The sequence below is a fragment of the Carcharodon carcharias genome, chromosome 6 (genome assembly GCF_017639515.1).
Source record: "Carcharodon carcharias isolate sCarCar2 chromosome 6, sCarCar2.pri, whole genome shotgun sequence".
NCBI classification, from domain to species: Eukaryota; Metazoa; Chordata; class Chondrichthyes; order Lamniformes; family Lamnidae; genus Carcharodon; species Carcharodon carcharias.
This window is the reverse complement of record NC_054472.1, coordinates 155,990,854-156,003,194: the sequence shown is the minus strand read 5'-3', so window position 1 is coordinate 156,003,194 and position 12,341 is coordinate 155,990,854. Positions and strand designations below refer to the sequence as shown.

Below are 12,341 nucleotides of genomic sequence, written 5' to 3'. Positions count from 1 at the left end.
AAATTTCACCATCTGCTGTGTGGCATTCCTTGTCCCTGGGGCATTACCCTGGGTCTCTGGATTACTCGTCCAGTGACAATACCACGCCGCCAGCGCCTCCCCCGAAAGGTACTTCTCAAAGGTGTTTCAATGATTTCTGCATATTGCTGTCGTTTTGTTTCAAGTTCACAATGTACATGTTTGTTAAATATCTTCCCTTCAAAAGGATAGAAAATGGCAAAAGTGTGGGGGAAAATCGCAAACGATGAAAGAATGGCAGGTGCTCTACCTCACTTTTCACAAAATACAGCATAGAAATGGCATACTTCAAATAAAATGATCAATAGCATCCATTTAAAAGATGAACTCATGCTCTCTGATTCAACAGTGCCAAAGTATTGACAGGGAAAATTAAACTTTCCCAAACTTGTGGCCATTCTTTGGGGAAGGAGAGGATGAATATGAATTCAATTCTCATCTTTGTCCATGAAGTATCTCCCAAGCAAAAAAAGTGAACCCAGATGCAACATTTCCAAGTTTGTTGACAGTACAAAACTGGGCGGGGTTGTGAGGAGGATGCAAGGAAGTTTCAGGGCAACTTAGATAAGTTGCATGTGTGTGGGCAAACGCATGGCAGATGCAGTATAACGTGGCTAAATGTGAGGTTATACACTACGGTGTGAAAAACAGAAAGGCAGATTATTATTTAAATGGTGATATATTGGGAAATGTGGATATACAAAGGGATCTGGGTGTCCTTGTACACCAGTCAGTGAAAGTAAACAGGCAGGTGCAGCAAGCAATTAGGAAGGCAAATGGCATGTTGGCCTTCATTGCAAGAGGATTTGAGTTGAGAAGTAGGGATGTCTTACTGACGCTATACAGGACCTTCGTGAGACCACGCCTGGAGTATTGCGTGCAGTTATGGTCTCCCTACATACTTGCCTTAGAGGGAGTGCAGTGAAGGTTCACTAGACTGATACTGGGGTTGGCAGGACTGTGGTATGAGGAGAGATTGGTTTCACTGGGCCTGTATTCACTAGAGTTTAGAAGAATGAGAGGGGATTTGATTGAAACATATAAAATTCTAATAGGGCTAGACAGACTAGACGCAGGGAAGATGTTTCCCCTGGCTGGGGAGTCTAGAACCAGGGGCCACAGCCTCAGGACACAGGACAGGCCATTTAGGACTGAGATGAGGAAAAACTTCTTCACTCAGAGGGTGGTCAACCTGTGGAATTCTCTGCCACAGAAGGGTGTGGAGGTCAGGTCACTGAGTATGCGGAGTGGCTCTGGACTATGTGCAATACTTCCCTTATCTCAGAGGCCACCTTTTCCAAGTGGCTCCCATCGATAAGGAAGTCCAACACTGAGTCAACTGTGCCAGTGCTGCCTTCTTCAAGCTGCACCAACATGTCTTTGGCAACAGGGACCTTTGCAAGTCAACAAAGGTTCTGGTTTATAAGGCCGTTGTTTCGACCACCCTCCTGTACTGAAGCAAAACATGGACTGCCTACGGACGCCACATTAAGATCCTTGAGAACTCCAATCAGCGCTGCTTGCGTCGAATCCAGGGGATTAAATGGGAGGACCGCTGGACTAATACGAACGTTCTCCATGAAGGTGCGATGAAGCTCTGCTCCTGCGGAACCAACTCCGATGGATGGGCCATTGCATCCGGATGCCCAAAAACTGCCTCCTTTGGCATGTTCTCTTCTCACACCTCTCCATTGGTCAACGCTCAAAGGGCGGCCAAAGAGAAAGGTATAAGGATATGCTCAAATGTCGCCCTAAAGCATGGAGCATTAACACCACTGACTGGGAGGAGAATGTTGCCAGTTGCTCAGCATGGCACCACCTAGTCCATCAAGGCGCAAGCTACTTTGAGGCTCAGCGACTTGACAGTGACATGGAACGGCAGTGGCAAAGGAAAGAGAAGGAAGCCAACCTAGGGCTGTGATTTCCACTCCCCTGTGCAACAACATGCCTTCACTGCGGAAGAACATGTGGATTCAAAATTAGGCTTCTCAGTGATCTGAAGTCTCACCAAGCCTGATGGTTGTCAGTTCGATTCTAAGGGACCACCAATGATCCATCAAACATCCATGCTGTGAGTAACGTGTCCTGTTTTACAGGCCATTGCCATGCACTAATTATCCTTCCTTGCTTTCACAGACACATCTGCCAAACAGCCGACCCAGGGCCTCCAATCAAGCCCTGAAGAAAGCTCTGAAGAGGAATCTGAAGCATCCTCCTTGAAGTTCCACCACAGTGCTCACTCACACCCTCTACCTGCGCAGAGACACACCTTGCTGGCACCTAGCCTTAGAGTAGCCTCGCGATCACAATCTCGTGAGCACATTGCACTTTCTGATCCACAGTAGGCAGCAGCAGGGACTCCCCAGGTTTATAGCTTTGTGGACCACTGGAGGCCAGAAATTTGCTGAGCCCGAGTTAGATGATGAGTCTCTGGACACGGTCATATCACAGTTGGTGGAGTTGCAAAGGCAAGCTCAGGAACATCAGGAAGGGTTGTCCGTTGCATGCCTCAGATTGCAAGGCACGATGGAGGAGTCAGTCCACCTTCAGGTTGAGGTAAAAGCACTGGCATGCCAGCACACCAAGGTCAACACTGGTAGGATAGCAGCCTCCATGGAAGCCTTGGTCCAGGACGTCAATCCTGCACTGCTGTGTGGGTTGAACTCCATCACTAACACAACAGCATGTACATGAGAGTCGTGCGGAGCAGCTCTATCTCACTCCAGCTACCCCTTCTCTGAAGGAGTCAGCCAGGGGCCCTTAAGCACCCATACTGAGGAGGATCAACAGGTGCACACCCTGGGGACATCCACCAAGGTGACTCTGGGAGTGTCCACCCATTCGAATCCTGATTACCAAGCAGTTGCTCTCCGCGCTCTTTTCCCTCTCGCGCTCTTTAATGGTCTCTCATCTCTCTCTTTCCGCCGCCTTTAATGGCCTCTTGCCTCTCTTCGTGCTCCTTAATGAACTCTTATCTCTCTCTGTGCTCCTTAATTGCCTCTCATCTCTCCCGCCGCACTCTTTAATGGCCTCTAGTGTCTCCCTCTGCGCACTTTAATGGTCTCTCACCTCTCTCTCCAGCCTGTTCATGGTCTCCCTCCTCTCTCTCCATGCTCTTTAATGGCTTGTCGCCTCACTCTCGCCACGCTCCTTAATGGCCTTTCGCCTCTCTCTCTCCGCACTCTTTAGAGGTCTCTCATCTCTCTCTCTCTCTTGCCACGTTCTTTAGAGGGTGGCGTTCCTCCCTCTATACAGCCAGGCACCTCAGTTGCTCTCTTCTTCGTTGTCTTTGCTCTCTGCACGCCTCGAAACATATATCTAGTTCACCAGGCTCTGTGATCCTGATGTACTCCTGCATGGGTGTAATGCTCTCTTGGTTAAATCTGAGGGCCTCTTAATGCACCCTGGAGTGAGCCGGCCACCACTTGGATGGCCAGAGATTAATGTACTGCATGGCTGCCCGAAACCTCACCTTCCTCTGCCCCACTCCACCTGACCGATTGGCAGCAGCTTTGCCCACTGAACTGCATGCTGTGCTCTTAGATCTGGTGCAGGCATTCTCCTAACCTGCACTGCAAAGCTGCACTGTTAGTTTGAACCATAGGGGAGACTAATCCAAACTGGGATGATGACATGGCAAGGGGCTGTGAGCGCCTCCACCAGTGACTGCTCCATGGCCACCTTTAGCAAGCAGATTGTACAAATGCCCAGTTGTCCAACTGTTCTGCAGTCCACTAAAATGCTCATTAATTTGTTGTCTGTGCCTGAGGGGTGGAAAGCTCTGGAACACTTGGTGGCATCTTCATGCCTCTGCATTGCTGAGTGGGCAGATAAGCTAGAGACCCTACTCCAGTCATATAAATGTGGTTGTGCCTGAATTGTCTGAGCTGCAGAGGAATGGTCACTTTATACAAGGTGCCTCTAACGCATGGCCGCTTCCCTCACCCACCCACCTCACCCCTATGTGCTTGTGTGCTACCTTCAACCACAGGGCAGCCTTTGCCAACCCCAACAAAGATGCCTCAACCGCAGGGCAGTCGTTGCCTCCCTCCACTGCATCTCAATCTTGAAGCCCAACAGGTGCCCATTGCACCTCGTGAGCCCTTTGCAACATTACTGTGCACTCACCTCCGAGTTCCCCTCAAAGTGCAGTCGCCAAGTGCACGCCTTTTATATGCTGTCGTGAAACATGTCAACGTGCAATCACGCCGATGTGGGCAGATGATCCAGTGGGGGGGATGTTGAGTCCTGCAGGCTAGCCTTATAATGATATGCTGATGTATTACAATGAGGTTCCCAGCATCCGATGGCAGGAACCACGGCCCACCATCGAAGGGCTGAGCGGATGATCGCAAACTGGTTTCTGGACTTCGTGAAACTGATTTTTGACCTTCTTGTTATACTGGCTGCTTACACCACCAAACACGCCTGATGCCAGTGGGCACGGACAATTCCGCCCAATATAAAATAAAGGGTACAAATCTAAAAGGGGTGCAGAAGCAGAGAAACCTGGGTGTATATGTTGAAAAGTGATTGAAGGTGGCAGGACAGGTTGAGAACAGGTTAACAAAGCATACGGTACCCTAGGCTTTATTAATCGTGGCATAGACTACAAGAGCAAGGAGGCTATGTTGAACTTGTTTACGACGTTAGATGGCCTCAGCTTGAGCATTGCATCCAGTTCTGGCCACCACACTTTATGAAAGATATGAAAGCATTAGAGAGAGTGCAGAAAAGATTTATGAGAATGGTTCCAGGGATGAAGAACTTCAGTTTTGAAGATAGATTGCAGAAGTTGGAACTGTATTCCTTGGAGAAGAGAAGGCTAAGCGAGAGGAGATTTGATAGAGATATTCAAAGAGCAGAATTTTGTCTTCGTTGGGCAGGCTCGGCCGCTGCCCATGATTGGGGCCCGACCGTGATTTCACACTAGTGGGCCAGTTAAGGCACACCCAGCGTGAAATGCGTGCTGCAGCGCTCGGCGCTGCCTGTGTGTGGGGAGGAGGGTGAGCGCATAAGTTCATGGATGCTCATGAGCTGCCTCAGAGAGATGAAGATTTTGAACAATGAATATAAAGAGTTTAAAAACGTTTATAACATGTCCTCTCATGTGACTCTGTCACATGAACAGAGGCATGTTAGAAATTAGTTTGAAAATTTTTAATTTTTTTTGAAAATCACTGAATGAAACCTCATCCCGCCCGTGGATGAGGTTTTGCAAAAAATCCAAAGGCCGCTTGGCCTTTTTGCCTGCCCGCTAATCATAAGGTTGGACGGGCAGCGAAAAATATAATTCAGTTCGAGCTTTAACGGCCTTAATAGGCCTGTTAATTGTCGGCGGGCATGCTGCTGACTCCCATGCATGCCTGCTGACTGAAATATCATGCGAGTGCACAATGACGTCGGGATGCTCACCTGACATTATCGCGCGTAATTTTGCGTTCGTTCAGGTTGGTCATGTGCCCGCCCAACAAGCGAAATACTCTGGCCAAAATCATGAGGGGCCTGGACAGAGTAGATAGGGAGGAACTCGTGAAAAGATCGACAACGAGAAGATGCAGATTTAAAGTAATTAATAAAAGAAGCAAAAGTGACATGAGGAAAAACTTTTTCACGCAGTGAGTGATTAAGGTCTGGAAAGCACTGCCTGAGAGTGTGGTGGAGGTAGTTTCATTTGAACAATTCAAAAGGGGATTCAGACTGTTATGTGAAAAGGAAGAATGTGCAGGGTTACAGGGAGAAGGTGGGGAAATGGCATGAGGTGAATTGCTCATTAGGACAGTCGGTGAAGACATAATAGACCAAATGGCCTCCTTCTGCACCGTAACAGTTTTGTGTGATACAAAAATTACTGCCCTGCATTTTTAATTTTCAAATGCTGGAGTGCTTTGTTTACCACTTTCACAGCAAAATATGATCACCACTGGCAGGAAGGCCCGCATACGTGTGAATGTGGAGCATGGAGACGAATGTAGCCCACTCACCCTCACTACCCTGCCCGTTGGCCCTGCCTCTTGCCAGCCACCAATCGCTCCAACCCAGGCACTATCACCCCAGGCCAGCCACTGCTTTCCATGGCCCAGCCACTAATTTTTTCCTACGCCTTCCCCGTCGACCTAGCTACCAATCTCTCCCCTTTACCAGAAATTCCAGTCCCATCCCACCACTAATACCAAGGATGCCTCAGGCATTTAGGTGCAGAGATTATACCTTCATACCGTGTACCTGAATTTCTAAGCCCTAGTGTTACAAGGTCAGCTACAAGAGTTCCAATGGTCTGCATAGTATTTTAAATTCTAACAGCCTTTATCTTTAAAATACGTTTATGTGAAATAAAAGATATCTATTTGGTACATTTTCATTTTAAATCTAATTTGCTAACAACTTCTGAGTATTTGTTTGGATAAAATACACTTTTTAAAAAATCCTCTGCCAATTTAGAATATTCTGCTTCATCCCATTTGAAACCTTTCCTGACTGAGAGCAGTCACCCACCATAAATATTCAACAATTCTCCATTAAATGTATTTCTCATTTTGTACGCATCTGCCCCTTGTCATATAGCATTTTAGTTTGAAGGGTTGCTGTTACCCAACATGCCACAAAGTCACTCTCATTTAAATCTCCTTAACTTCTATTTACAGAGGTCCCTATGAGCACTATCTCAGAGATTCTGGGGAAACGAGTACAGCTAAAAGGGTTGATTGGAAAACGAGCGGTGAAATGCCCTTACTGTGACTGCTATTTCCGGAAGAATGGTACCGATCTGCAGCGTCATATCTGGGCACATGAAGGTATGAATGCACTGGCACACTGAGCATATTTCTTACTTTGTTTACTCTTTCTCCCAAAACCAAATGTGCTGCTGGTATACATTGCCACAAGTTCTGACACGGCTCCCCTATCTCACCAAGTAGGGTTAGACAGTGAACAACACCAAACTATGGAGGGGTGTTGGATAATGATTAAAATATAATAACCACACAAAATTATATAAATATTGCTAAAAAAAATGCGGTTGAAGCTTTTCGTCTTGCACTCATCAGGACAGATACAAGAAATACCAAATTTTAAAGAGAGCAGCAATTTATACTGCATGAGAAAAAGGTGCTGATTGGTTTGCAAGTGGGCTTTGATTGGTTGAGGCATTGTCATGGAGATTAACCAGGAAACAGTTATGCCCCATCCATAAGAGACTCAATGCCTGAACATGTTATTTCTGTTTGCAGAGGACAGGGCTCCAAATATAAATATACGTAGTTTTTAGCAAACGTAAGTGAGCCACATTGCAAGCCCAGCTGATCATCTTAATTTGGTTGTTTGTTTAATTCCTAGCACACTTGGGATTGTTCAGTAAGTGATGTCCAATCTCGGCATCACGCCTCATATTGGACACCATGTTCTGAGCCCTGCAAGCACAGGCTGGTTGAGTATGGTCAATACTCTGCCTATTGTGAACATTTGAAGGGACATAGGGTTTGATACATTTCATCAACTATTGGGATGTAAAGCCTACATACCTGGCATCACACCAGCACTGAAATTTATATACCAGATTGCTTATTTCTATGGTAGGCAAAAAATTTTCTTGGCTTGATGGCAGCATCCTGTTAATGGAGAATACCACTTGTGTTGCGATTGCATAGTAACAGCATGAAATGGCTAGCTTCATCTGTTGCTCAAATTTTTGAGACACCTTACCTTTCCAGGATAATTTGAGGTAGACTGGATAACACCTCGACCAATCACGTCCATTTGCCAACCAATCAGCACCCTTTTCTCATGCAATAAAAATTGTTCCTTTGAAATTTGGTATTTTTGGGTCTCTGCTGATGAGTGAAAGACAAAAAGCTTTGACAGCATGTCTTTTTTTTCAGCAATAGCATCAGGTAGGAAATTCCAGGAATTTGCCCAACAACATTGAAGGAATGGTGGTATAAGTCCAAGTCAGGATTCTGCGCTTTTTAAATTCGTTTTTGGGATCTGAGCGTCTCTGGCAAGGCCTGCATTTATTGCTCAATCCTAATTGCCCTTGAGACTGAGTCACTTCAATCCATATGGTGAAGGTACACCCACAGTGCTTGTTTTGTAGGGTTTAGTATAACTGAGTGGCTTGCTGCATCACTTCAGAAGGCAGTTAAGAGTTAACCACATTTCTGTGGATCTGGAGTCACCTGTAGGCAGCAGTTAGTCCTGGATAACAAATCCTCAGCACTACAGATGGGATGTTATGGCCCATAGCCTTTGTTGTCTGCAGTGCACTCAGCTGTTATGTGACATTACATGGAGTGAATTGAACTGGCTGAAGACTGACACCTGTGATAGAAACATAGAAACTAGGAGCAGAAGTAGGTCGCTCGGCCTTTCAACTTGCTGTGCCATTCATTATGATCATGACTGATCATCCAACTCAATAGCCTGCCACTGCTTTCCCTCTATACCCTTTGATCCCTTTTGCCCCAGGAGCTATATCTAATTCCTTCTTGAAAGCATACAATGTTTTGGTCTCAACTACTTTCTGTGGTAACGAACTCCGCAGGCTCACCACTTTCTGGGTGAAGAAATTTCTCCTCATCTCAGTCCTAAATGGTCGACCCCATATTTTCAGACTGTGACCCCTGGTTCTGGACTGCCCCACCATTGGGAACATCCTTCCTGCATCTACCCTGTCTAGTCCTGTTAGAATTTTATAGGTTTCTATGAGATCCCCCCTTATTCTTCTGCACTCCAGCGAATTTAATCCTAATCGATTCAATCTCTCCTCATATGTCAGTCCTGCCATCCCAGGAATCAGTCTGGTAAACCTTCACTGCACTCCCTCTATAGCAAGTACATCCTTCCTCAGATAAGGAGACCAAAACTGCACACAATATTCCAGATGTGGTCTCACCAAGGCCCTATACAATTGCAGCAAGACATCCCTATTCCTGTATTCGGATCCCTTGGCTATGAAGGCCAACATACCATTTGCTTTCTTTACCGCCTTCTGCACCTGCATGCTTACCTTCAGCGACTGGTGTACAAGGATACCCCAGGTCTCATTGCACATTCCCCTCTCTCAATTTATAGCCATTCAGATAATAATCTGCCTTACTGTTTTTGCTACCAAAATGGATAACCTCACATTTATCCACATTATACTGCATCTGCCATGCATTTGCCCACTCACTCAGCTTATCCAAATCACACTGAAGCATCTCTGCATCCTCCTCACAGCTCACCCTCCCACCCAGCTTTGTGTCATCTGCAAATTTGGAGATATTACATTTAATTCTCTCATTTAAATCATTAATATATATTGTGAATAACTGGGATCCCAACACCGATCCCTGTGGTACCCCACTAGTCACTGCCTGCCGTTCGGAAAAAGACCCATTTATTCCTACTCTTTGTTTCCTGTCAGCCAACCAGTTTTCTATCCATCTCAATACACTACCCCCAATCCCATGCACTTTAATTTTACACGCCAGTCTCTTATGTGGGACTTTGTCGAAAGCCTTCTGAAAGTCCAAATAAACCACATCCACTGGCTCCTCCTCATCAACTCTACTAGTTACATCCTGGAAAAATTCCAGTAGATTGATCAAGCATGATTTCCATTTCATAAATCCATGCTGACTCTGTCCGATTCTGCCACTGTTTTCCATGTGCTCGGCTGTTAAATTTTTTATAATGGACTTTAGAATTTTCCCTACTACTGATGTCAGGCTGACTGCCTCCCTTTTTAAATAGTGGGGTTATATTAGCTACCCTTCAACCTGTTGGAACTATTCCAGAGTCTATAGAATCTCGGAAGATGACCACCAATGCATCTACTATTTCTAGGACCACTTCCTTCAGTACCCTGGGATGTAGATTATCAGTCTCTGGGGATTTATCGGCCTTCAATCCTATCAATTTCCCTACTAATACTGATTTCTTTCAGTTCCTCCCTCTCACTAAACCCTGTGTTCCACAACATTTCTGGTATGTTATTAGTGTCCTCCTTTGTGAAGACAGAACCAAAGTATGTATTTAGTTGGTCAGCCATTTCTTTTTTCCCCATTATAAATTCCCCTGTTTCAGACTGTAAGGGACCCACATTTGTCTTCACCAATCTTTTTCGCTTCACATACCTATTGAAACTTTTACAGTCAGTTTTTATGCTCCCTGCAAGTTTACTCTCGTACTCTATTTTCCCCTTCTTAATCAATCCCTTGGCCCTCCTTTGCTGAATTCTAAACTTCTCCCAATCCTCAGGTCTGTTGTTTTTTCTGGCCAATTTGTATGCCTCTTCCTTGCATCTAATACTGTCATCGCTAATTTCCCTGTAAGCCATGGTTTGGCCACCTTTCCTGTTTTACTTTTGCGCCAGACAGGAATAAACAATTGTTGCAGTTCACCCATGCGGTCTTTGAATGTTTGCCATTGCCTATCCACTGTCATCCGTTTAAGTAACGTTTCCCAATCCATCATAGCCAACTCACGCCTCATACCATCGTAATTTCCTTTATTAAGATTCAGGACCCAAGTCTCAGAATCAACTTTGTCACTCTCCATCTTGATGAAGAATTCTATCATATTATCCCCAAGGGGCCTCGCACAACTAGATTGCCAATTATTCCTTTCTCATTACACAATACCCAGTCGAGGATGGCCTGTTCTCTCGTTGGTTCCTCAATGTATTGGTCCAGAAAAACATCCTGTATACACTCCAGGAATTCCTCCTCTAGGGTATTGTTATTAATTTGATTTGCCCAATCGATATGCATATTAAAGTCACCCATAATTACAGATATTCCTTTATTACATGCATCTCTAATTTCCTGTTTAATGCCATTCTCAACATCACCACTACAATTTGGGGGTCTATATACAACCCTCACTAACGTTTTTTGCCCCTTAGTGTTTCTCAGCTCTACCCATACAGATTCCACATCATCGGAGCTAATATCTTTCCTCACTATTGCATTAATTTCCTATTTAATCAGCAATGCAACTCCACCGCCTTTTCCTTTTTGTTTGTCCTTCCTAAATACTGAATACCCCTGAATGTTCAGTTCCCATCCCTGGTCACCCTGCAGCCATGTCTCCGTAATCACGACAATATCATACCTGTTTGTATCTATTTGCGTGGTTAATTCATCCACTTTATTGTGAATGCTCCTCGCGTTAAGGCACAAAACCTTAAGGCTTGTCTTTTTAACATTACTTTTCCTGTTCCTACTATTTTTCACTGAGGCCCTGTTTGATTCTTACCCTTGATTTGTCAGGCTATAACTTTTCTTATTCCACTTCCTGTTTTTTGTTCTTGTCTTTGATTCCCCTTCCTCTGACTCCTTGCATAGGTTCCTATCCCCCTGCCATTTTAGTTTAAACCCTCCCCAACCACTTTAACAAACGTTCCCCCTCGGACATCAGTCCCGGTCCTGCCCAGGTGTAACCCGTCCAGTTTGTACTTGTCTCACCTTCCCCCAGAACCGTTCCCAATGCCCCAGGAAGCTGAAACCCTCCCCTTCACACCGTCTCTTCAGCCACGTATGCTTTGAACCTCAGTAAGAGTCTGAGATGGAGCATTCAATTGCCACCCTCATTTACGACTTGATATTGCAGCACTACAGTGCTTTGATTCAGCCCCTTGGTTGTCAGATTGCTTAGCTTCATATGCTTCTGCTTCTGCTGTTCACAATGATTGTAGTCCTGTGTTGTAGCTTCACCAGCTAGGTACCTCATTTTTAGGTATGCCTGGTGCTGCTTTTGGCATGCTCCCTTGGACTCCTCATTGAACCAGGGTTGGTCCCTTGACTTGATGGTAATGGTGGAGTAAGGGATATGCTGGGCCATGAAATTACTGATTGTTGAGGAGCACAATTCTGCTGCTGATGATGTGTTCAGATCTTACCTAGCTTAGTCAGTAGTTATGCTACCAAACTACTCTTGGTGTTGGACATTGAAGTCTCCAGACAGACTACATTCTGTGCTATTATTACCTTCATTGCCTCTTCCAAGTGGTATTCAACATGGAAGAGTACGATTCATCACTTGAGGGAGGCTGACAGATGGTAACGAGCAAGAGGTTTCCTGGCCTATGTTTGACCTGATGCCATGAGACTTGAATTATCTGAAAAGAAAAGATTTGCAGGGCTATGAGGAAAAGATGGGGATGTGTGACGAGCTGAGTTGCTCTGCTAAAGAGCCGACAGGGGCTGAATGGCCTTCTTTTGTGCTGTAACCATTTTATGATACTTCATAGAATCCAGAGTCAAGGTCAATGTTGAGGACTTCCATGGCCACTCCCTCCAGACTGCAAATCACCCTGTTGCCAGCTCTGGTCATTAAGTCAT

The 12,341-nt window shown here is 45.4% G+C and overlaps 1 protein-coding gene across 7 annotated transcripts in view; it reads left to right on the top strand.

Annotated features, from left to right (window-relative positions):
* LOC121278994 (zinc finger protein ZFAT-like) overlaps positions 1-12,341 on the top strand; it is a 200,713-nt gene that overhangs the window by 122,143 nt on the left and 66,229 nt on the right. For all 7 annotated transcript variants that reach the window (XR_005943310.1, XM_041189692.1, XM_041189688.1 and 4 more), the window contains one exon: positions 6,663-6,812. Coding sequence is in view for 6 of the 7 variants with exons in the window: in XM_041189692.1 (XP_041045626.1) it covers positions 6,663-6,812 (150 nt within the window). In the remaining variant the exon portion in view is untranslated. The remainder of the gene's footprint in view (positions 1-6,662; positions 6,813-12,341) is intronic.